The following is a 24,184-nucleotide window of genomic DNA, read 5'->3' on the forward strand; positions in this document are numbered from 1 at the left end:
TTTTATTTAACATGGTCAGAAGATGACATAGTAATGCAGAATCTATCCAGAGATCTTGTGATTATGTGAGGCAGGGAGATATTGCACCACAGGTGGCGGGGAATCTGTAATTTTGTATCACATCCAGCCAAAGGTCATTCGCTCTTTTCGGCAACGTTGACATCGGTCGCACAGTTGGAAGAAGTGAGCGAGTGGGACAGGTATTGGCCGATTTGAGGTGAATGTACTCCAGTGAACTGTGTCTACGGGTGCTGGCCACTGTCATCGTCTGCAGGGCCGGTCTGAAACAGTGTGGATCTATAATTATAATGAGTGTTGCATAGCGCACCTGCTAGTGACAGAGCACGAATCAATAGGAACGCTGACTTCAAAGTCGGAAGATAGCACTTTATGCATTTGTAAGGTCCCACTTCATCCCATATCAAGATGTTACATCAATGAGGTTTAGAGCATACGCCAGAGTCTTTACTGAACTGGCCAATCTGAATACTATTATGGTCACACGCTTTAAATTAGTGGCAGTTCTAGTGAAAGTTCTCTAGGATTACAAGATATATCTTTGCCGCAGGTACCTGGAGGTTCTTCTGCGCAAGGTGACGGCCGGCCACATGTGCTACTCTCCGTTGCATCGGGCTTTTGTCAACCTTGTGCACGACGGACAGCAGGTGCCCTTCACTGCAGAGGAGTTCTCCGACGTCCAGGGTGAGTAGCCCGTGCAGACTTCACTTAGACGACTTCTCCCCTTGCAAGTGTTGGTTGTTGTGAAACCCCTCGCAAGCACCCCCTCTACAGGGAAAGATCATCAGACGAGATGTGGAGGTGAAGCCCATGCGTGGCCGTGGACGAAAATTCAACATGGCAGTGGAAGAGCCTCCAAGAGGAATGCATGCCTGTGCTTGTACTGAAAGGATTTATCGAATATGCTTTTACTGCTTCTACTCAACCTGAAGGACACGTGTGAAATTTCATTTGTCATGGCAAAAGAGGAAAGGACAATTTTCAAATGTTCTGACAACTAACGACAACTCTGAATGCTAGCCCGAGGCACCACACTTTAAAGGCACTAGGAAATTGTGTGTGCACGTACCTAAATTCTCTCAGAACTTGGGTTCCTATGAACTGCCGCAGTGAGATTCTGTAGCAGAGAACAAGCGGAAAAAATGGTGCAACAGTAGAGATGCAGGGCTGGCACTTTCTCGGGACTCATTAGCGGACATTTCGAGTCTCCCAAAAATGGGAACAAGGTGCTTGCTTGGCGTTGGAACTTCCTCTTCATCGGCCTAGCTGTCGTCTTTCCTCTTCATCGCCACTGCCCCCTCACAAGCTGCCGCTCGCTCGAGGGCACGGAGCCTTCCGTTTCTTCTTCGATGATGTTCCACTAAGCGAGTGTTCATTTCGGATAGGTGGTCTCTTGTGCTACAGGACAACCAAGTAGACAGCGTACTTTGAGGTCCGCCCCACTCAGGAGTTCACGCTTCTCACTGGAAGGTGTAGTGTGTTGTTGAGAGAGCACTACCACAACAGTTGTTCTAGTTACTTCGCTGCTGGAGTAGCTGGGAGAGGTGAAAGGTGCACTTGAGAGAAAAACTATTGTTCTCCTATTGGTGTGTTACTCTATCACAATATCAAAAACTCCACACTTGCTACGGGAAGACACTCGGTTAGTGAGCGGAACCACAAAAAGAAGGTGGAGGTGGCAAGGCCGCATTGGAGTTCCCGCGCCAATCTGCCAGCCATAACTGCATATATTTTGACGGCATCTGCTAGGGCCTAAGTAGCTCCTAATCGGTGAAAGGGAAGTACATTGTTCTTTGAGGGGGCCAGTTATTTTATTATAAGGAAGTTTAACTGTGAGAAATGATAAATCTGCAAATGAGCTTGCTGAATACCTTCTTTTTTTATATATTTCAGAGTTGCGCTCGCTGGCCGAGCTGATCGGGCCTTATGGCATGAAGTTCCTCAACGAAAGTCTCATGTGGCACATTGCCAGTCAGGTCGCAGAGCTAAAGGTGAGATCGACTGAAGAACCACCAGTCAATCACTTATATAATCAGTCAAGGATTAATCAGTTAGTAAGTCTATCAATTTTTATTGTTTCTGATACATATAATGTCATAATATTATTCTACAGCCAGCAAACCAAAACTGTTTAAGGGTATGGCCCGGGCGCATTTTTTTAAATGAAAGTACTAACAGTTGTATCACAAGGCAAAGAAATACAAATATTATAATAGATTTGTTACAAATCTGCGTGAAACATTTTGCTGTTGCCCACTTTCTTCTTGATTGATTGATTGTTTCAGAAAATTGTGCTCCAGAATCGGGAGATTCTCATCGAACTTCGTTCCAACTACGACAAGCCTGAACAGATGCGAGAGCTTTTCAAGAAGCTGCAAAGTCAGTATTCATCGTCGCATTTCTCTTTCTCTCTCTCACTCTCTCATTTGTGGTACTGGCCTGCTGCCTCTATCTCCCTTCAATTTTACTATCGTTTCTCGCTGTATTTCCGGTGATGTAATCGGCAGACTAAGTGCAGGCTGTCTCGCTGCAATTGGTGGCGTTGTTGGCGTGCTGGCGGTCATTAGTTTCTGCAACTGAGCTGTGATGCTTGGTGTACCGTTGTATTTTTGTAATAGCTTGTGTGAGCTAGTGCCAAACATTTATTCTGTATTCAGAGACCTTCAGTTTTAATAACCCGTCCACATATGAAGACTCTTTCTAAAGAGCCGTCAGTCCCCACTTCGATAGGACGTTGTTTCATATCTATTTTTTACGATGACAAGGATTGCCCCATTGCATTTCTAATTTTGCTTGACATGAAGCAATGCTAGAAAATGAGCAATGTTGTACATGCTGTGACGATTGTCAGGTGCCTTTTTTTCACATAGGCAATGAGCAATATGCATGAAACTTTTGTGAATGCCTAAGTGTACTAGTGAAATCGCGTATCTCTGGTAATGATATGACTACAGAGCTAGTTCCACTGAACGTACTGAGACTAAGACCACTCTTGCTGTGTCCTGAAATTGTGAATACAGTAAAGTCTCATTAATTCGACCCCCGTTTATTCAGAATTTTGGTTAATTTGGCCATGGCGTCCGGTCCCGTCCAAAATGTACATTGTTCTATGACTAAAAACTCTCATTAATTCAGACAAATTCGGCCGCACTTTGGTTCATTCGAATGCCCGACCGCGGTCGAGTCACGACGGAAAAGCAGCAGCGGATTAAGTCGGCCAAATCGACGGTGCACCTAAGCAATTTCGGGATTGCATTGCGGCCTCTGAGAAAACTTCATTCATGGGTAATACATCTCGGAGGCACAAGAAAACACAAAAAAAAAAACACATGGTGGTTTAAACATTCAAAATGAAAGGCAGTGCATCGCTACTGTCATCAGCAACGGGAAACCCACGGGCAAACCACCTTTTTTCTTGCACGTCGAACACGTTTGCGAGACGGTTGAGTTTGATTGCTCATATCTAGTGTGCTTTAATTTATTTATCTGTACGTGATCAGTGCCATCTGCAGTCTTACCGTTTGCTGTTTTGTGTAAAGTTTGCTCGTTTTTATTTAGTTTTTATCACCATGCGTTTTTTTTGTGTGTGTATGTTTGTGCTGTCTACTTCATGTGGGCACGCGTGACCACCGCGCGAGCGACACCGGGATGACTTCCCCTCTGTCTCCTGCGGCCCCAACCGCCCCAACTCCCGCATCGAAAGTACGTAGCAAAGGATTTGGCTGCGAAGGTGAAAATACTGAAGGCGTTGCAAGCGGGATTATCTCAAAAAGAAGTGATGGAAAAGTTCAATGCGAAGAAAAGCATGCTGGGCACTTACGTGAAGAACAAAGATCAGATCATGCAAGTGTGTGACGGGGACATGTTTGGCGGCCTAAGGAAGAGGCTTCGAACGACAGCGCATCCAAAGCTAGAAGAAGCACTGTTGCGCTGGATTGCTGTTTCGCGCAATGCGCATTTGCCCTTGAGCGGCCCCCTTATCTGCACACAAGCAGAAAAGTTCGTTGTGACCATCATGAACATCGACTCCCTCAATGCATCGGAAGGCTGGTTCGACTGCTTCAAAAAGCGACACGGGCTGGTGTTCCGCAACGTATGTGGTGAAAGAGGTGCGGTTGACAAAAGCGTTGTGCAGGACTGGCGGTCTGGACTATTTGCGCGCCTTTCTACGTACAAGCCGTCCAACATTTTCAATGCTGATGAGACAGCGCTGTTCTATAAGGCTCTGCCTAGCAAGACAATCGCGTTTAAGAGGGATGCGTGCGTCGGTGGAAAACGAAGTAAAGAACGGGCGACAGTTCTTCTGGCTGCTAACATGACCGGCACAGAGCGACTGCCGCTGCTGGTGATCGAGAAGGCTGCGAAGCCAAAATGTTTTAAGAATATTAAGCAGCTGCCTGTCGACTACTGGTTCAACAGAAAGGCTTGGATGACTGCTGAACTCTTTCAAGTGTGGCTACGTCAGCTCGACCCCCGCTTTGCGGCTAAGGCTCAGAAGGTGTTGTTCGTGCATAGCCTCCGAGATTACGGCCGCGCAGCGGCTTTCAATTGCATGGAGAGCGCGTGTTTCCAGAGGTGGGTGTGGCCTGCTCTTTTCGTCGCATCACGGCACCCTTTCTTTCAGTTGAAAAGGCTGTAGTGCTGTTGGCGAAGCTTCTATGTGGCGAGGAAAAAAAATGGTTTTGTGGTTTTATTTAACTTCGTGTTCATTTGGAAATGCAGGATCAAGGAGTACGAAAGGCAAAGTCAACGCTGGGGCGTTTTATTTTCAAGTGGGGTTTTTCTTTTGCTGTACATTGGCACCACCCATATTAGAGCAGTTAAAATTGCGATGTCTCTGCAAGAGATCCGGATGCGGTCGAAACTATACTTCGAAGTTCGCAGGCTGTATAGTATGGAGGGAGCATTGGTGAAAAAAAAAAAAAAAATGGCAGCCCGATCCTCAAGCAAGTTCGACAACTGCAGCGTTCTACGTCCATGGATTACTTTTTACACTCGATTCAATGAATTCTTGTTCCTCTAATTGAACTAGCCCTGCTTTTTATTGTAACGCTGTTTCGAGAATTCTGGCAGACGCCATAATGTAATCAAAGCTGCACCACGACATGGTTTTATTGCTTCTTGAAACGTTCTTCGCTTCGGTGGTCATTTTTTCCGGATGCTATAGAACAATGGAATTCTTTACCCCAACATGTTATTAATAGTACCGATGTGCAAACTTTTGACAGAGAAATTGATGCTTATTTTGGTAATGGTTGAAGTACTGCCCATTCTGTTTTCCTGTGTTTATTGCTTAGTGGTTTTTTTAGGTGTTTTGTTTGTACTCATATTGTACTCCCTCCCTGTTATGACCCTCAAGCGAGAGTTGACAGTATTATTAAATAATAAAAAAAAAAGCTGGCACGCCGTTCGTGCTCGCCACAACTGGTCTTCTCTATAGATGAGGCACGTTCAGTGGGACTTCTCAACGACAAGAAAAACGCTCTTTGGTGGCCAAGGGATAAATAAACAAAATCACCGCATGTGCACGGAGTGAATGATTAGTGGGGCGAAGTGTCCGTCCATCCGTCCGTCCATCCAACTGTCCGTCCGTGCATTCGTTTGTCCATGCGTCCGTCGACTCCTATCACACTATAGCCCGCATCGGACGGACACTTCGCCCCACCCTTTATATCATTCACTCCGTGGGTATGCTGGATACGCTAAATAGAAGGACGACCGACCAAGTGATACTATAAAGAGCTTAGTCCCTAAAAGCAATAAAACTATGTCGCGCTACGCATCTCAGCAGTGATTACATCAGTGCTCCTGTGATAATTTTCTAAACAGTGTCCAATCTAAGACAGTGTCCAATCTAAGTCAGGGGCAGTTCCACAAAAGGAACAAGAAAGTGACCCATTTATTTGCGCGTAACTCGTGAATTTCAGTTGTGGATTGGGTTGTCTGATTTCATTAAATCTGGAGCGTTTTATAATCACACCTACTCGCAAATCCGGCATCGGCGGCGCCGTTGACACCATCATTGCACATGCTGGCACCTCGTGCCCAAGTTTTTTTTTTTTTCCTATCTGATGTGCAGAAGGGCACGCATCAGTATGACACATTCCTGAAATTAAATGGAAGAAACAAGACCTGACGTCACTTTCTCTAACAGAAAAAAACTACAGCACTTGCATACCATCAATTGTATAAACTGTAGCCAGTCGGCAACTTAATTGATAAATCGCTACTATTTAATCAGACATTCGTTTTGACTTCCACTCCAAAATTTTTTCTCCTCTATGCAAAATGCCAGCGATTCATGCATGCAAGGTAACCATGTGAACATCGCAGCATGAGCGCGTTATGAAGAAATAACACCCGCTGAAGAGGAACGGTAGCTGAGTCAACCAAACTCGGCGCTCAGCATCAGTAACTGTCTTGCTCTCTTCTCGCAATGTGCTGACCCCATCAAGTCTGGCGTGAAAGCCACACTCTCAAAGCATACAACGCTTTGCACTCGCCCGCGAGGCTTCCCCAGTTTGTCTTTCCAACTACCTCTCATCACGCCGCAGAAGCAGGAGACAAGGAGAAGGTCTAGGCTACGTCTAGACTGAATGTCACCGGCTCTGCGACAACCACAGGCTGGTTACAAGTGCGCTTTGGTCACTTTAGGTCGCCCATTCGCACTGTGAGTTCTACGGTGTTCAGTGGATATGTTGGAGAATGTAAGAACGAACATCGATATGTTTTGCTTGTCGGAGAAGAACGTCGCATGCGTTCAGAGTTTTGTGTATCTGCTATTTAACACTGCACGTTACATAGCTGTGAATATTCACACTTTTATTTCTTCTGTAGTCTACCTCGACGAATACTTGGTTTTCTGAAAAACGCTGTTCGGCGACATCTGCGACCCGTTGATTTGGATGCAGTCGACATTAGTGTAAATTAACATGATAATGATATTGTCATTGTGCTACCAAAACATAATCAAAATCCAGATGACGAAAAAAGGGGACGATGATAACTCAAGCAGTTTCACTGTGAAGGACGTGGGGAGCAAATGTAGGTCGGCTAATGGTAATTTTTCACAGTTATCAGGCAAAATTACTTATCACACTAATAAGTGGCACGATCACGGCCCTTAATTATCTAAAGTGTTAGTTGAATTCAGTTGACCACGCACCTGATAAATATCAGTATGCAATGAAATAGTAAAATGATCTCTAACGATAGGAGGGCAATGTAATTCAACAACGATAATTAGCCCAGTTTTCACTCATATACGCGTATCCGGGAAGATGAAATGCTAGAATGCTTCGCTCTCAGACGAAACAATACCCCCTTGCAATGATCTAAATAAGAAAAATTCAGCAGTTTACATGATTTTATTTGCCAAATGGACCAATAAAAGCAGTAACAGAAAAAATACTTGCCTTAGGGGAAGCCGTCAGATTTTTCGGTGATTCTTGCCCGCGCACGAGGGAAAAAAAAACGTACGCACGCTGAAATCCCGCACACTCTGCTTTCTGCCGTGGTCTCCGCTGCTCGAGGAACCCACATTAAACGCACCCTCTAGCGGTAGCTGGGCGCTTGAGGCAAGACCAGTGGCGAGATCAGTGGCGAGACTCCCTAGTTTTGCTGGGGAGCGCGGCGATTGGGACGGCCGGAGAGAACCACTCCGCATGCCCGCAATCTCGGAGGCTATGGTTCATGCTAGACAACTGTAGCGCGCACACGAAGGTGTCCTGTATCGAGAACATTAAACTGCTATTCTTACCTCTGAACACAACGGCTTCCCTGCAGCTGATGAACCAGGGAATCATACAGTTTGTGAAAAGCCGCTATTGACGGCAGGTACTCAACGGGATGTTGCTCTGCGTGGAGTCGAGCAACCAGTACGAAGTAAGCCTGCTCAGCACAATGCACATGCTGACATACACGTGGAACAACACACTGCCTGCAGTAGTCGCAAACTGCTTTAGGCATAGCGGCTTCATGCACGACACTGCTGATCCGTGTGTGGTGGCTGATTAGGAAACCAGCGAAGAGCAAGACTACCGCTATGTGGGCATCATGCCAGCTGATGTGCTCCTGGGTGATTACTTCGCGACTGACAGAGATGTTGCCGTGGCCGGCATTGTGACCGACAGCGATATCGTCGCCGAAGTCTTGGACGGCGAAAGGGAATCAGCTGACGAGAACGGAAGTGATCCTAACGAGCGTCCACGCCACACAATGACGAAAGCTGCACATGCGTTGGCCGTTTTGGAGGACATATGCATGCTTTCCTCGAACAGCGTGCGCGGACTAAGTCACCTGCAGGAACTTTGCAAAATTGTGACTTCGTCGCACGTTGCGTCCGTGAAGCATGCCGCGATCACAGACTTTTTTAAGAAACTAAAGTTTGATGGTGTAGGAGACACTTTTGAAGTGTTTTGTTTGTACTCACGATAATTCTTAGCCTTAGTTAATTCGGACATTCCCTCCTGTCCTCTTAAGTCCGAATTAACGGGGTTTTACTGTATGCCGTGTAATCAGTGTATATAGAATACATGGAAGAGATGCCAAATGCTCAAGTTAACTGGTACAGCGGGGTGGTTGAAGTTTAAGAGATGTGCTCTGTAGTCCAGGAATGGGTCCATGCCGTGACTCTCGGGCTTTAGAAGAGGCGATGAATCAAGGCCGTATCATCGGCCGATTTCATCGGTAGTATTTCCAGCATGGGGTCGCTCGACGAGTCTGTGGACAGGGTGTTTACTGTTTCAGTTGCATGCCATGTCTGATGCATTTTACATCATGTGAATTGGAAAGGGTTCCCAAAAGTGGTTGCCGGCCACACGGGATGCACATCACACCATGTAAAGAGTGTAAAAAAAATTCACAAAGGTGGTTGTTGACAGCTCAGAATGCACACGTCTACGTTGGCGGAACGGTGGCTGTGGTGCTCGGCTGCTGACATGAAAGTTGCGGATTCGATCACATTTCGATGGAGGCGAAGTGTTAGAGGCCTGTGTGCTGTGTGATGTTAGCGTATGTTAATGAACACCTACGGCGTCTCTCAGGATCATCTCGTGGCTTTAGGATGTAAAACCCCTCATTTTATTCACACAGGATGCACATTGCATCGTGTAGAAAGTGAAAAAATATCCACAAAATAGATGACCGAGAATACAAACCCTTGCAAATGTCTCAGGGGTGCGGCCGACCAGTGCCCTCTAAAATATTGAAACATCTCTTTCGCTAATGCTTGACCTGTCTCTCAATCAAAATTATATATAAACCAGTAAGCGAGATAAACAGGACTGTTGCAGTCAAAGGTTTGGCTCATAAACTATCAAGTTTCTCAAGAAAATGTCATATTGTAGCATGCAGCGGTTGCTCACTTTGTTCGAAATAAACTCGCACTTGTGCATCAGTTGCGGCAATGCTAGACGAATGATGTTTAGGTCTTGGAAATGAAATCACGCGTCCACGCCATTTGCCCCTTTTAGCGCACCTGTGTGTTTTGCCCCTTACTACAGCAAAGTACATGGGTGGTGTCGCTGCTTTTTCAATTGCGAATTAAGTTTTCAGTCTTGTGTTGCAGCGTCTAGCATGTTGACGATGTTAATGTTAGATTTAAAAAACACGCTTTAGACGGTCAGTTGCGCCTGGCAGCATATCTCTTGGGGGCTGTGTTGACTTGTGCCCCTCTCTTCTTCCTCCTTTCCCTCTGTTCCTCTATGCTTGCCCTTTCTCTCTTTCTCTTTCTCTCTCTGCACGTGCTGCGCCAGGACCCCGGATGGCCCAGCGTAAGGCTGCCGTGTTTCTCTCATCTTTCGTTCCTGCCATTATTTTTCTTGAGCGTTTTATTCTTAGCCTTGTGCTATATGGCCTTGTCTACTCTTCTCTCTTTCTTTGAGTGTCCATGTTCTATTTCTTCTATTTGTTGTTCCTTTCTTCTTTTTTTATTGTGTCTGCGATTGCTTTTTGCGCTGCTAGAAAGCTTGCCGATGTATTTCCCTTGTTTTGTTGCGAATGTCAGGTGAAGCAGTTTGGTGGTTAGTGACGCTCCACATAGGCGTTCAGTTTCTTGTAGCATAGCCTAACATGTCTCCTGGCATCATTCAAGTCTATTTGTTTGCTTGAAAGCCTCCTTTATTCACCAAGTTCACGACAGTAACGGAAATATATTTTTTTAACCTTAAATCTTTATTACTAGTGGCCCTGAAGGCATCTCGGAAGTTAAACGGTAGCAGTATGGTGTGCTAAGCTTGTACATAATCAAGCTAATTGATTTTATAGTTAAATGCAGAACTTCAGCACATTAAGTCGGTGATGTGAAATAGTGTCGAGTAAATGATGACGTGGAAAGAGAAGAAATGAAGCGACATTGTGCACTTGTGCCTTTGTCTCTCATTTTGTGTCCATCTCATCATTAGCCCACCACTATTTCATTACCCATAACCAGTTTGCTCATGGTGTCATCTAGACAGGATTGGTCATAGCTGTTTTGATAGGTTATGCACGTTTAATCATTTTATGTTGTCAAGGCATAGATTAGTTCTGAGCTAGTCGGGTTGTGCCCTGTGTGTTATGCCACATAGGGAATAAACACATGCACTTGCCCGCAAGTCATATGTATCCAGAATTACGCACAGCATCCCTACGAACCTCAGGTGCCATGATTGGCAAGCAGTGCAGTGACGGCATGTGACATGGCAGCAAACTTTTTGGCATGACAACTGGAAGGTCATGTTGTAGTCAGGTTATCGTTAGTTACATTCTATTACTGCACCCAGCCATTCACTCATTGACAGATTTAATCAACAACATATTTTTAATTGTGTGTGTTAATGTTTGGTGCATACATGTATATCATTTGCATATGAAGATTGGACCAAGTATGTTGATGCACACACATACTGTATTTACACTATTGTACGTCCGCTCAAATGTAGGTAGACCCCCGAAAATGGCACGGCATAAAAATATGGAGAAAGGAGCACGAGCGCATTTTTTTTTTTTTTTGACACACCGTAAAGCCACCGATGTGCAAAGGTGGCTTCACGGCAGTACTTGAAAGCTGCGCAGAAAAGCCAGCTTTGCAGAAATATGCGAAGATCATTTTTAAAAAAGCTTCATAACGAAAACTCGTTTTCGATTCTAGATTGCCCCCCCCCCCACCCCCAACTTTTCATTTCAAATTAAGACCAAATGGGTCGACCTAAATTCGCCTTAATATGGTATTGGATGCATTTACCATCATGGCCAGGCCTTTTGTCAGTAAAGGAATCAAATTTGCACTATGAAATTGATTTCTTTTTCTAAAGGCTTGACAACATTTTGTACTGTGATTTTATAAAGCATTTCTCATTTAATTCATATCTAAGGTTTTGTGAAACACACATTTAATTTTTTACCCTTTTTTTTAGGAAAACTTTCCCAAATGGTCAAATCACTTTATTGCATTGTTAAAATTTACAAAATGTTTAAAGTTGGGAAAAAATGCAGAAAAAATGAAAAACGGTTTTCTGATGTCAGTATGTGTCTACGCACAATGCCTTATCACCGTCCACTCACACAACACACATCTTCATTCTCTGCTTGGAGCAACGAGTCGAGCTAGAAGACATGGCATTTTTTCTGCATGTGGCAGACTTGGTCAGAGTAAACTCATTAATATCAATACCTCATGAATGTCACTGATCAACAAGGGAAGAGCAGTGTCGCTAAAGAGGGCAATCAACTTTGACCATCTCTGCAACATAATGCCGATGAATATAAAAAGACTAGTTTAGCATGCCTCGGTTGCGATCACGCAATAGAACCAAAACCACCTAATGGCGTTGGCAGAAACCGTATGAGTGCTGATGCTAGAAATTGGCTTTGTTAATCTCGGCAAGAAGATCGCACAATTATTTACAATGCTTCTTATAATCCTTGAGAGGTGGCAGCTTCTTCCAGTGAGCACGCATCGTCATTGTGGTGCTAAATTTAAAGCGAAGAGTTAGAAATGCACCCGTACGACAAAGACACTGTGGGACAGAAAACCACCACCGTACATGTGCGGGGAAAACATTAGGAGGGTTGAGCAGCGCAGCAAGGATGATCAAGGCCTGATTTTATTGAAAGAACAGTCGCTCTTGAGCAGTAGTGCCACTTAATGTTCACACACTGTGCAATTGGACAAATTGGTGGGGCTTGTGAAAAAAAACGTTGGGTTGCTAGTGTTTAGCAGCACAAGTTAGACAAAGGTAAAAAAAACACGAGAAACAAACATACAAGTGTTAAACTAGCAACTTGGGCTTTTATGAAAATTGAAACAAATTTTACTACCAAAAACACAGTCTTTAAGATTATCAGAGGCCCTGCTGCACTGTTATTTTTTCTTTGCCACTGCATTGAAAAAATGTATCTGCTGTAGATGTGGACAGTGTTCTTCAACGGATGACCATCGTCGGAGTCATTCTCTGCTTCCGGATGCTAGCACAGGAGGCCCTGAATGACGTGAGTGCTTCAGTGCTTAGTTGACCATGGCATTAGTTAGCTTCCAAGCAGTTTTGAGAGTGATACCAGGGCAAGTGCTGTGTAGAATCATCTATAACGGTGTCTAAGGCACTTTACTGCTGCAGTACAAAGCAGTAGCGGAAAAAATTCCTGCCATGCATGAAATCAGTGTCTGTTTCTTTACACGAGCAGTAATATGTTTATGTTACGAAAGTGACTCCTGCAACAAGTCATTGCAATGCATTGAAGCATTTCGCTCCAAAAACATAACCGAGGTTCAGCAATCACTGTTACAACAGACAGTGACATGCATTAATGGTCCTGTACCATTTTTCTTGCTGATTTGCACATTTGAGGTTCTCACTAAGGGCTTGAACATGCCCCAAAAATAGCTAATCACATAGGTACTTTCGTGCACTAAAATTACGTTAGTGATCCATGTTAATTGTGAATCTATACCAACTACCCAATTTTCTTCTTTGTTTCGTGTACGTAATGTAAGGTGCTGCATTGCATACTTCGCTTCAAACATAGCAAGCAATTCCGTACTGACTATGGACATTTTATAAACTAAAGAAGAAGGATTGGCCACTTTGTAGGCGGCCACTTTGTAGGCTGGAAATCTCTTGAACTAAGGAAAAAGTTCTTGTACTGAGGGCGACATCCGCAAGTCAGGCCTTCTAGTAGAAAGCATCCTACTGCACCAAACGAAATTTCTCTAACTGTAATACACGTGTGGAACTTGTCAGTGTAAATTGTTGGCTGTTTTCAGTGCTTTGATGCAGTTTTAAAGCGTTTTAACAGCAGAGCTGTTTAAGCTTTTCGTTCTACAGTTCCGCATGACGAGATGACTTACCTTTGAATAGAGCGTGCAGTGCAGTAACTCGGCCAGTGCGCACTATTTTTTTCTCTTCTTCATTTTAGGATTGATTGTATATAAAGAGAATTTGCCCTTGGCAATGTAAATTAAAGAAGTGAGGATAGATATTGTGATTTATTCTATGTCACCGAGGACATTTGCGGATAATAAGGTATGTATGTGCCAGTGAGGTTGACACAATAGATGTGCATAGTAGGCACATCGTAAATGTGTGTTCTTTCTAAAGGAAACAAAAAGAAACACTGAACAGATAAACGGGAGGAAACTGAGAAAAAAGACCTTGGTAATTAAAATCATGGCACATAGGTTGTACTAATTAAGGTACAATGAAGTCATGGTAATTAAGATCATGTAATTATCATCATGCTAATTACGACCATGATAGTTAAAGCGTCGCTGGTAATCTACGGCAGCCTCAAGATCTTGCACTATAGTGTAAGCTGCCCGCATTTTTATAATTTTGAGTTGCTTGGGGGCATGCAGGTCCTCTCGGTCCGGATACCGTTCCTGCTCAGCTCGGTGGCAGACTTGAAACACCACGTCTCGAATGGAGAAACCTTGGTGAGTGCTGGCACTGTCAGTGTGTTTAAGACATTCAAAGACTTTTGTCGGTGCATTTAAGTTTTCATAGAGACAATGACAGGCAAATGTTAAGACAAACTGAAGTAAGGGATGCCACTTGATATTACTTATATTTTTAAAGTAGTCAACACCCTCCTGTGTTGGCAACCGGAACAAATATTATTTTCTTATAGTGGAATGTCTACAGTGGAATTTCTTCTCACAAATATGGATTATAGCCAATTATTGGATCTGACTAAGTGAATAAAATCTTGTTTTATACACTTTATACAACATTTATACAAACAAAAAATACAAAAGTAAGTTATCGTACACTCAGTAAAAATTGTTGTGTCTTCATTGCAATATAAGAATTATATGTTTGTGAAGAAAATAACATACAACAAAGCACCCCACTGCTTTATCAGACACAACAATGCAAATATTTTTTTTCTTATTGCATAGTTGGCAGGCTGCAGCACTAAGTAAGCGAGAACACCTGTTTTTTCTTACTTTAATTTATATTTATCTTTTGTTTTTGTGTAACCACATTTCCAGATTGGGTGTCCGTGTGTTTGAGGAGAGCTGTAAAATTTTCTTGTGTGGGTTTCAGGTTGTGAGTGAGATGGCATCAGCGGCTGGACTTCCGTGCAAAGTTGACCCTGCACTGGTGGCAGCCTTGCGGTCACAGAAAAATGGTGAGAGAACATGTTTTATACTGTTCACTCCTTTAAATGTTTACTCCTGCGTGTGCTTTTGAGCTTAACCTTAAATTTTTTTTTTTTAAATACAAGGTTTGCTTGTGGTCCCAAGCAAACTTCTGAGCTTTTTGTATAAAACAAGCTTTTCGTACAAACTTTGGAGCAATGCATTCTTCGTTTAATTGCTTCTTTTTAATAAAACCTGCATTGCCTTTGGGTGAACGAGCCCTGTTTAAGCTGTACCCAAGGTAAGAAGCTGTACTCCGCACTGCAAGGATAAGTAATTTAAGAAGGACTATTGCTGGAACTAACATTATGATAAAGGTAGCATCTGGTTTTCTTTGTAACCTTTAATGTACCCCTAAACTTGGCTGCAAGTCAAAAGCAGTGCAGCTTTTCGCCGTCAAAGGACCCCCGCTAGTAACATCTCCGTGTCATTGTGACATCACGACCCACCGCCTTCACACTGCTTTCATGATAGGAATCACAGAATGCACCACACCAAAGCTTGTCACAAAGTGTGTCACAAAGCAGCTATGACGTCCTGTTCACACAGCGATGCTGTTGGCTAGAGGTGATATGATGGCAAAAAGCCACACTGCTCTTAACCTATGACCGAACGTAGCTTGATCTCCGCTTCCCTCTATCGGGGAAGAGGAGGCTAATGCCTTCAACACAGTTGCCTAACGTGGCTGAAGCTCTTTGTGCCCCTGTTTCGTTTAGAGAGTTGCTTGCATATTGATTGTCTGTTGCTGGCATATTCTGCTATGATTAAAGATCAGAAATCGGGACTGACATATTGTTAAATGTTAAATGATAGCATGACTATCTACAATCTAATTTTATAGCGAGAAAAAAAATGCTGACAGTTACTGAAGAGGTGTCTACACTTTCTGCAAGCTGGGCACAATGGTTTGATGAATAAAACCTGTATGCACTGTGTCTTTTCAAATTTTACTCTATTAACAGTCAAATGTCGTTTGTATGATTCTGCATAATACATTACTTTTTTGCTCCTGACTATTGTTACTCCCAGCCAGCCTGTTTGGTTAATACAGATTTCTTGATAATGCATTTTCTTTTCTACTTTAAGTGGAAAAAGTATCAAGATTCCACTCTAGTTGTGTTACACCTGCCTCCTGGTGGGATCCACCCCCAAACACCACTACCTTTTAGGAGCACGAAAATATTTAAGAATGCAGTATTTTCATTGAGGGCCATGACATGTATAAGTGCTGCAAGCCACCATGGAAAGCACTATTTCATTATGGTCCTACTGACAATGGTATGATCATCTTCATCATTGTTGTCGTACGTGTTCTTTCTGCACAGCAGCCCTCTGCCAGACAACAATCTACCCACTAATCTTACCTGGAATGAAAGTACGACTTGGACTGAAATACTGATCCACTTTGGAATGAAAATACACATAGAAAGGCATAGCAAAAACTGGGTGGAGTTTTTGGGAATGCTAATCTCAGCATATCAAAGCAGTGGCCCTCTTGTGTCAAGTCTCGTGACTAATTTGTCTCGGCTATTTCTGTGCCTCATTTGTCGTGCAGACTTGGGAGACGACGAGTACCAGGTGGCCTGTCTGCTCATGGTCTTTGTAGCCGTCTCACTGCCGAAGCTCGCCCGCACCGAAGGCTCTGTCTACAAGCCTTCCCTGGAAGGTGAGCACAGCTCTCTTTTCTTGATCGAATGTGTCTCTCTGGCCTAAGAAAAAAAATAAGGGCTGATTCCTCTTTCGTAGGAATCGTTCATGGCACGAAATTTGATTGTGTTTCTATAGAAGCAGTTGCAGCTCTGTTCGAGGTCGAGAAATGCAATTTGCGCAGTGTAGTTTGCCGTTGTGCTGCCATAGCAGCCTTCGATGTGAATATAACTGTGTGCATACAATCTGAAATCTCCGACAAGCACTTCACTTAACCTCCATAATGTCATTACAAACCCATTAAGTTACTACAAGCACTCAGCTTCACAAATGAAAGAGTTGCAGTTTTTACTTTATGCCTTGAACTTTCCGTGGGTCCAGTACTGCTTGCGACGCCATCTTTACGGTGTAGCGCCACATGTAGATGCTTGTCCCACAGCAATAATAATCTATCTTGGGTGGCTTTCCTTGCACTGTCCCCGTGTATCCGACACTTTCAGGTCATAAAATTACATGTGCTTTATCAGCGTGACATGTATTTCTTAATAGGAAAGTGGCCAGCGCCGAGTTTTCAAGAAAGGAAGCCCAAGCAAGCCGCATGGTGATTATTGTTGTGGGACAAAAACATACCCTTTTTTACTTAATTTTTTTGACGTGAAAGGGTTTTATGCTGGGGTTCACCACGGCTCCGCTTATGTACTTCTGCCACGCAAGTGATGTTGAAAACTATAAACTAAGTAACTTCAAAGAAAGAAACCAGAAAGCAAGCAAGCAAGCATCTGTCGCGCAGAATCGAACCAGCAACCTCTCGACTCTAGCACACAGCACTAACCATTACAACACAAAAAGTATGTTGTCTGCGATGCTAACGGCAAGCCATTTATACACACCATACACCATTTTACAGTCCTCAGAGCTTTGAAACTTTAGCACGTTTTCATTATCAGGGGCGAGATGGCGCGACAGGCTCGCGTTGGGCGCGCTCTCAAGGTCGTCGCTTCCACGAAGTGCTGCCTGCACAGAGCTTGGTCTCTCCAGCGCGCGCGCTTGTCAGACTAGTTATGCGGGAGAAGACGAAGGTCACTTTGCACGCTGCCACGACCGCGTTTATGAAAGGGTGCGCTGCTGACACACGAGGCAGGAAGAACTGTGACAGTTGTTTGTGCTTGTTCTGTGTGTACTTGTGCACTCGTTTTGTGAGCCTTTCTTTGTATTTGAACAGCACGCTTTATGTGTTGAGCTGTGACAGTTATTAGTCCGCCCCGTCCTGTGTATGCTAATTTCGTGCATGCTTTGTTTCGTGCACTTTGTTGCTGTTGCTGAAACGATGCACAACATACGCGTAAAGGCATGTTTCACTTTCGTGGTACACCGATTCCTATATAGGAGGATCAGCCGCATTTTTTCAGAGTGTAGTGAGACTCTTCCGTTGATACGCCACTTCTTGTACAGCCCACACCAACAACATGCACTGCCTGGCCCACGCGGTCAACGCACTCGCGGGTTCCCTTTTCACCATCTGCGGCCACGATGACATCGAGGACCGGCTCAAAGAGTTCCTGGCCCTGGCATCGTCCAGCCTCTTGCGGCTTGGCCAGGAAGCCGACCGGGAAGCCGGTGCCGGTCGTGAAGCCGTCTTCCTTCTCCTCCACCTGCTGGTGGATGAATCGCCGTTCCTCACCATGGACCTGCTCGAATCTTGTTTCCCTTATGCTCTACTCCGCAACGCCGCACACGCTGTATACAAGGCAGAGGCCTGATGTGTGCGCACGAATAAAGTGTGAACAAACTCCTTTAGCTTTGGTAAACCTGACTTTATATTGTTGGGCCTCAGCGTAAAAATTGTGACATGCAAGGCTGCTCCTACATAAAGGGACAATAAATTAAAGCTACAGAATGGGTTTACATTGATAAATTGCATTCTAACCTTAACGTTGCTTATTTCACCATCATGAGTTTATTAACAGAGTATAAAATCAACCTTGAAGTTTCACTTTTCAGTTCTGCACCAAAATCTCTGCCTGTCATGTCGCAGACTTCAAAGTGTTCTTTTCATACTTCAGCAACACTGCCTCTATGAAATCTGCTGAAGCCTATGATAATTAAAGTCCATGGTCCCCTCAGAGCATAGCGTACTTCATTGTTACCAATCAGGAACTATACTGTAGGGCGCAGTCTATGCCTTCGAACTCTGGGATGTCACGGTGCCTGGAGCAGGATTTTCTTTTTGAATATTTTCTCGCTTGCAGCATGCATGGGGACATTCTACGCAATTGGGAAAGAGTAATCTACTTACATGAGACAGGGTGTTTTTCTTTTTACAGCCCCTTTAAAGTAGTACCGACTCGGTACTTATTTTATCACTTCATTAGATTAACTCCTGGGACCTCAAACACTATACAAAAAGACATGTCAAAGCTCTAGAGTATGCTAAAACATCTGATGGATTTTCTACAGCCACCGTCTGTTTCATTGCTTGAATATTATTGTTGCAATATTATGATGCAGATGCCTTTCACATGAAAGTGGGTCGTTATGGCATTTACTTGTGTTCTGAATTGCCCAGGTCGGATAACTTGCAATCGCAATCCTGGTTCCTGCTGCATTTACCTGTCCACTCTCTGGTGTATCAACCCACTCATTGAAAAAGACAGCTTGAAAAGTCTTAGAGGACCCACTCAGAACAGTGTCGGTAAAATATGTGACATGGTGTTCCAACACCTGTGTCACACAGGCACTTTTGAAAGGTGATGCAATTGATGGCCCTCAAAGCGGCACAACCTCATCAACTCGATGGCGTTGTCGCGCTGCTGCGCGACAGTTCTCAATGGCCATTAAATGGTTCAGGTATTTCCAGCACTAGTGTGTGACACTGCAGTTCTTTCTTTTCGTGGGCCCCTTTGAGACAATAAAACACGTCATTTCAGAGTGCCCTCAACTCATTGTACAGTGAGCACTACTCAAAAAGGACTATGGACTGATTGTACTTAGGTGCATGACCCTTGATGATTGTAGTTCCCAGGAGCATGTGCTTCTAAGCGTGACCAGGCTCATAGAGCCCTTTTAACTTTCTTAAAGACAAGGGACTTGGTGTCGTGTTTATAGACATGTTTCATGTGGCTTACTTTTTTGCATGTGTGTGTTTTTACCCCTTTTTTTTACTTTCCTCTTCTCTCTCCTTCTTTTTCCCTCCTTTCCTCTATGTCTCCTCTTCCCTAAGGAGCAGGGAGGCATTGTGCTCCGTTGTCAGCCAGTTCCCTTCCTATTCCCTCTGTCTTCGTGTTTTCTATGTACGCAAACAAACCAAATATTTTCAAATTCATGTCACCCAAAGTTAAATAACATGACTTTATTTAAAATCATACACTTGACTTTTCTTTTGTTTGAACACTTTAATAATAAATTGTTAATTGTTTAATAAATGCATGTTCAGTTTTTCGGTTGTTGAGCAGCGAAACTGTGGGGAGTTGTCACAGTAGGACAACATGATGAAGGCAAGCACGTCGCTGTTGTTGACAAGAGTGTGCAGTGACAGAAGTGCTGCTCCAGACTGCTTCAGAAGAGAAGTGCTGCTTTAAATCTGCTCCGAAATGGTGTTGGCAAACTAAAGATAACTTGAACCATGCGATCCATTCAGTGAGCCTAAGCCAAATCAAAAGCAAGCTGTATACACAATCACCCTAGTGTGCTACTTAGTGGTGTAACTCCAGAAGAAATTGGCAGATCCCACGTACAGTGGGAATCTATGATATGCGACGCACAAAGAGGAAGGTTGATATCTCACTCTAAAATTGGCACAAAGTTATGAGGTGGAAGTAAATGATGCCGTACATGACTTACGTGTCATGATTATCATGTTTGGATGTGTCGTTTACCTTTGTCATCTAGTCACGTCGCGTGATACCAAATTTAGTATATGTGGAGCTAGCAAAACGGCCGCAAGCACCCTATGATTGTGGTATGTTGCCATTTTCTTTAATGACATGCTTGTCAGCATTATCATGTTTGCACCAGTCGTGAACTTTCGTCACCCATTGACGTCGTGTAACACCAAGTTTGGTATATGTGGAGTTAGCAGAACGGCCCCGAGCGCATCACGAAGGGCCCATTATACTCCAATGTAGCGTTGATGCACGGGCACGCTGGGCAAAGTGAGGCTACGTTAGCAAAACGCGAGCACTCTTTAGTTGACGCCAGGTGCGACCAGAGTCCGTCGGCGCGGCCCGACGGCAACCGGCGCGAAATGCGACATGCTGCATTTCGCGCCGATGCGTTACCCAGACAACACTGTGTCTCCCTCTTTTCGTGACGAAAGGACGCCTGTCGCGCTGAAACGCGCATGCGTCAAAGCAACGCAGCGCAGCGCACACGTGCGAGTATATGGCGAGACCGGTGCCTGGCGTGGCAACACTGGGGAGCACGCGCGCCGCGTCATGTCGAAATGTTTTGGCACCTTGACTGTAGTATGTAGTCATGTTCTCACATGACACACATCTCATGATTATCATGTTTGCACCAGTCACATACCTTCGTCATCCATTGTCGTCTCGTAATACAAAATTTGGCATATGTGAAGCTAGCGAAATGGCCGCGAGCGCATCATGAGTGTGGCATGTAGTTATGTTGTTACATGACACGTTTGTCATGATTATCATGGTTGGATGTGTCATTTACCTATGTCGTCTGTTCGCGTCGCGTAATACCAAGTTTGGTACATGTGAAGCTAGCAAAACGGCCGCGAGCGCATTATGAGCGTAGCATGTAGTCATGTTGTTACATGACACGCATCTCATGTTTATCATGTTTGCACCAGTAACATACCTTCGTCATCAATTCACGTCTCGTAATACCAAATTTAGTATAAGAGAAGCTAGCGAAACTGCCTCCAGCACATCATGAGCGTGGCATGTAGTCATGCTGCTACATGACATGCATCTCATGATTATCATGTTTGTCTCAGTCACATACCTTCGTCATAAATTCACGTACTGTAATACCAAATTTGGTATATGTGGCGCTAGCGAAGCGGACGCGAGCGCATCATGAGCAGGGCATGTAGTCAAGTTGTTACATGACACGCTTGTCATGATTTTTATGTTAAGGTCGGTCGCTTGTGTTGGACATGCAATCATGTCATACCATACCACTTTGCAACGTGCCATGTGAACGAAACCACCGCAAGAGGTGCAGGACCATGAAATTTAAATCATGACATACACATTATGATTTTCATGTTATGACTAATCAAATATGTTCTTGATTCAGTCTTGTTATGCCATACCAAGTTTGGTATTGATACCATTGTTGAAACGGCCAGGAAAGCTAAAAGTCGTAGGCGGCTAGTTAGATAGATAGGTAGATAGATACGCTCAATGTCGCCGAAGTTCGCTTAAAAATGCTTCGCATTTAAAATCACAGCGGGTGGCGCAAATCAGGCCACGGTGGCCATTTTGTTTTAGGGGCGAAGCTCCTTAAGGCGGGGGTCACTCGTGCCCGATGTAGGTAGTACGTAGCCACCTCGTTCCAGGATTCACCGCTAGGTGAGACAGTTGTTGGTGGAATAAACCAATGTAGATGTTATAAAACAGATGGCGTCCGTGTAGTTTTATGATGAATGAGCAAAAGAAAATGTTATACTTCCGATAGGGGGTGCTTTCGTTTTAAGGGCGAAACGTCAGGAAGCCTCTAGGGAACACAGACATGCTAAGCGGCGGGGTGAACCGACAGATAATGTTGAAAGAAAATGAGACATCTTTCTAAGCTGTAGAAAGAAAGCATCCCTTCTGGCCAATGAAAAGGTTAAAAGAAAAGGGGCTCAGTGGCTGGCAGAAGCACATAAAAAGGACATAAAGGCAGCTGCGAAATTTTGGAACCATTTAAACTTCCTAAGTAATGAAACGAGCCTAGAGCAGAGATTTAAAACTACAGCTCAAGGTGCTAGGCTAGAAGCGGACGAAGCTTTTGAATATATAAGAACAAGGGTGACAGAAAAATTTCAACAAAGAAGTGCTTTATGCACCACAATAGACAAGGATGAATCAAGTGGCGCAATGGCTCCATCTTCACAACGAGAGTGGGAAAGGGCTGAGATGAGGGTTCTTAGTAGTACATCAACAGGCTCTGATGGCATTCCAATTATGCTGATAAAGACATTGGGTCCAAAGTCTAAGCAGACATTGAGAGAGGCAGTGAGCAAAACAAGAATCGATGGTGAAGTCCCGTATGGATGGAAACTTAGCAGGATGAGCATTATCTATAAAGGAAAGGGGGACAAAGCTAACATAAACAACTATCTTATAACAGTGACATCAGTGGTCTACAGGCTGGCGATGCAGGTTATAAAGGAAAGACTGCAGGCATGGGTAGAGGATGAGGGGGTGCTGGGGGAACTGCAGAATGGATTTTGGGAGCGCAGGAGGTTGGAAGACAATCTGTTCTCACTGACGCAGTGCATCGAAATAGCAGAAAAGGAAGACAGGCCCCTGTGGCTAGCATTTTTGCATATCAAGGGAGCTCAAGGACTTGCGTTCAAGAGGACTTGTGGGAAATACTGGACACACTAGGTGTGGAAGATGATGTCACTAATCTTTTAAAGGATATCTGTAAAAGTAACAAGGTAGTTTTAAAGTGGGAAAAACAGCTAGGTATCCAAGCCCACAGAAGTAAAACGGGGGCTTATGCAGGGGGGACCTCTGTCACCCTTGTTATTGATGATGTACCTACAAGGATTAGAGGCCAAATTAGAAGGAAGTGGACTTGGCTTCAACCTCTTTTTCGTCAAACAAAGAAAACTCATTGAGCAGGCACTACCAGCATTGATGTACGCAGAGAATATAGTGCAAATGGCCGACAACAAGGAAGATTTGCAGAGATTGATGGACAGCTGCGGTAATGAGGGAGATAGGTTAGATGTCAGATTCAGTGAGGAAAAATCAGCAGTCATGATATTTAATGATAATGAATGTAGTGAGCATAGAATAAAGGAGGTCATGCTAGAGATAACAGATAAATACAACTATCTGGGCGTATGGATAAGCAATGGGACCGAGTACCTAAGGGAACACGAAATATACGTAACGACAAAAGGTAACAGGAATGCAGCAGTGATGAAAAATAGGGCACTGGGGAATTACAATAGCTATGATGTTGTGAGAAGAATATGGAAAGGGGTCATGGTTTCTGGTCTCACGTTCGGCAATGCGGTCTTGTGCATGAGATCGGAGGTTCAAGCAAGATTAGAAATTAAGCAACGTGGAATAGGTAGGCTTGCTTTAGGAGCTCACAGGAATACATCAAGTCACGGAGTACGGGGTGACATGGGATGGACATCATTTGAGGGCAGGGAAGCTAGCAGCAAGATAAAATTTGAGACGCGATTTAGAGAAATGGGGAGGGGGGGGGGGGGTCAGGAAGGTCTTCAGCTACTTATACATGAAGAATGTCGGTACAAAATGCAGGAAGCGAACCAGAAAATTGACTGGTAAATACTTTGAAAATAGAAGGAGGCAAACCGAAAAGAATGATCGGTTAAGAAGAAGGTGAAGGAAGCTGAGACCGGTATGTGGAGAATCGGCATGATTAAGAAGTCCGCACTGGAGATCCATCGAACTTTTAAGCAGGAAATGGCCAAGGAAGGGATCTATGATAATACTCGGGGTAGTTATCTACTGTTTGAGGCCAGGACGGGAGTATTGCGAACCAAGACATATCGGGCCAAATACGAAGGGCTAGACAAGGTAATCAGTGCATGTGTAGAGGAGGAGGAAACTGCCGAGCACTTTATAATTTTTTGTAAAGGGCTTCACACTATAGTTCAGGATGATGGCGCAGAGTTTTTTAAAGCACTGGGGTTTAGGGACAGGGAGGGCGAAACAGACTTTAAGCGGGTAGAATTAACTA

The 24,184-nt window shown here is 44.2% G+C and overlaps 1 protein-coding gene across 2 annotated transcripts in view; it reads left to right on the forward strand.

The window, feature by feature from the left end:
• Hem (Nck associated protein 1 Hem) overlaps window positions 1-18,082 on the forward strand; it is a 55,692-nt gene extending 37,610 nt beyond the window's left edge. Inside the window, exons 16-24 of one of the 2 annotated variants that reach the window (XM_037432255.2) lie at window positions 569-702; window positions 1,912-2,009; window positions 2,304-2,397; window positions 9,774-9,791; window positions 12,407-12,489; window positions 13,853-13,930; window positions 14,544-14,628; window positions 16,194-16,304; window positions 17,738-18,082. In XM_037432255.2, the coding sequence (XP_037288152.2) occupies window positions 569-702; window positions 1,912-2,009; window positions 2,304-2,397; window positions 9,774-9,791; window positions 12,407-12,489; window positions 13,853-13,930; window positions 14,544-14,628; window positions 16,194-16,304; window positions 17,738-18,045 (1,009 nt within the window). In that variant the 3' untranslated portion in view covers window positions 18,046-18,082. The remainder of the gene's footprint in view (window positions 1-568; window positions 703-1,911; window positions 2,010-2,303; window positions 2,398-9,773; window positions 9,792-12,406; window positions 12,490-13,852; window positions 13,931-14,543; window positions 14,629-16,193; window positions 16,305-17,737) is intronic. The other variant, XM_075875754.1, reaches the window with a different exon arrangement.
• Window positions 18,083-24,184: the final 6,102 nt, after the last annotated feature.

The sequence above is a fragment of the Rhipicephalus microplus genome, chromosome 10, assembly GCF_043290135.1.
Source record: "Rhipicephalus microplus isolate Deutch F79 chromosome 10, USDA_Rmic, whole genome shotgun sequence".
NCBI classification, from domain to species: Eukaryota; Metazoa; Arthropoda; class Arachnida; order Ixodida; family Ixodidae; genus Rhipicephalus; species Rhipicephalus microplus.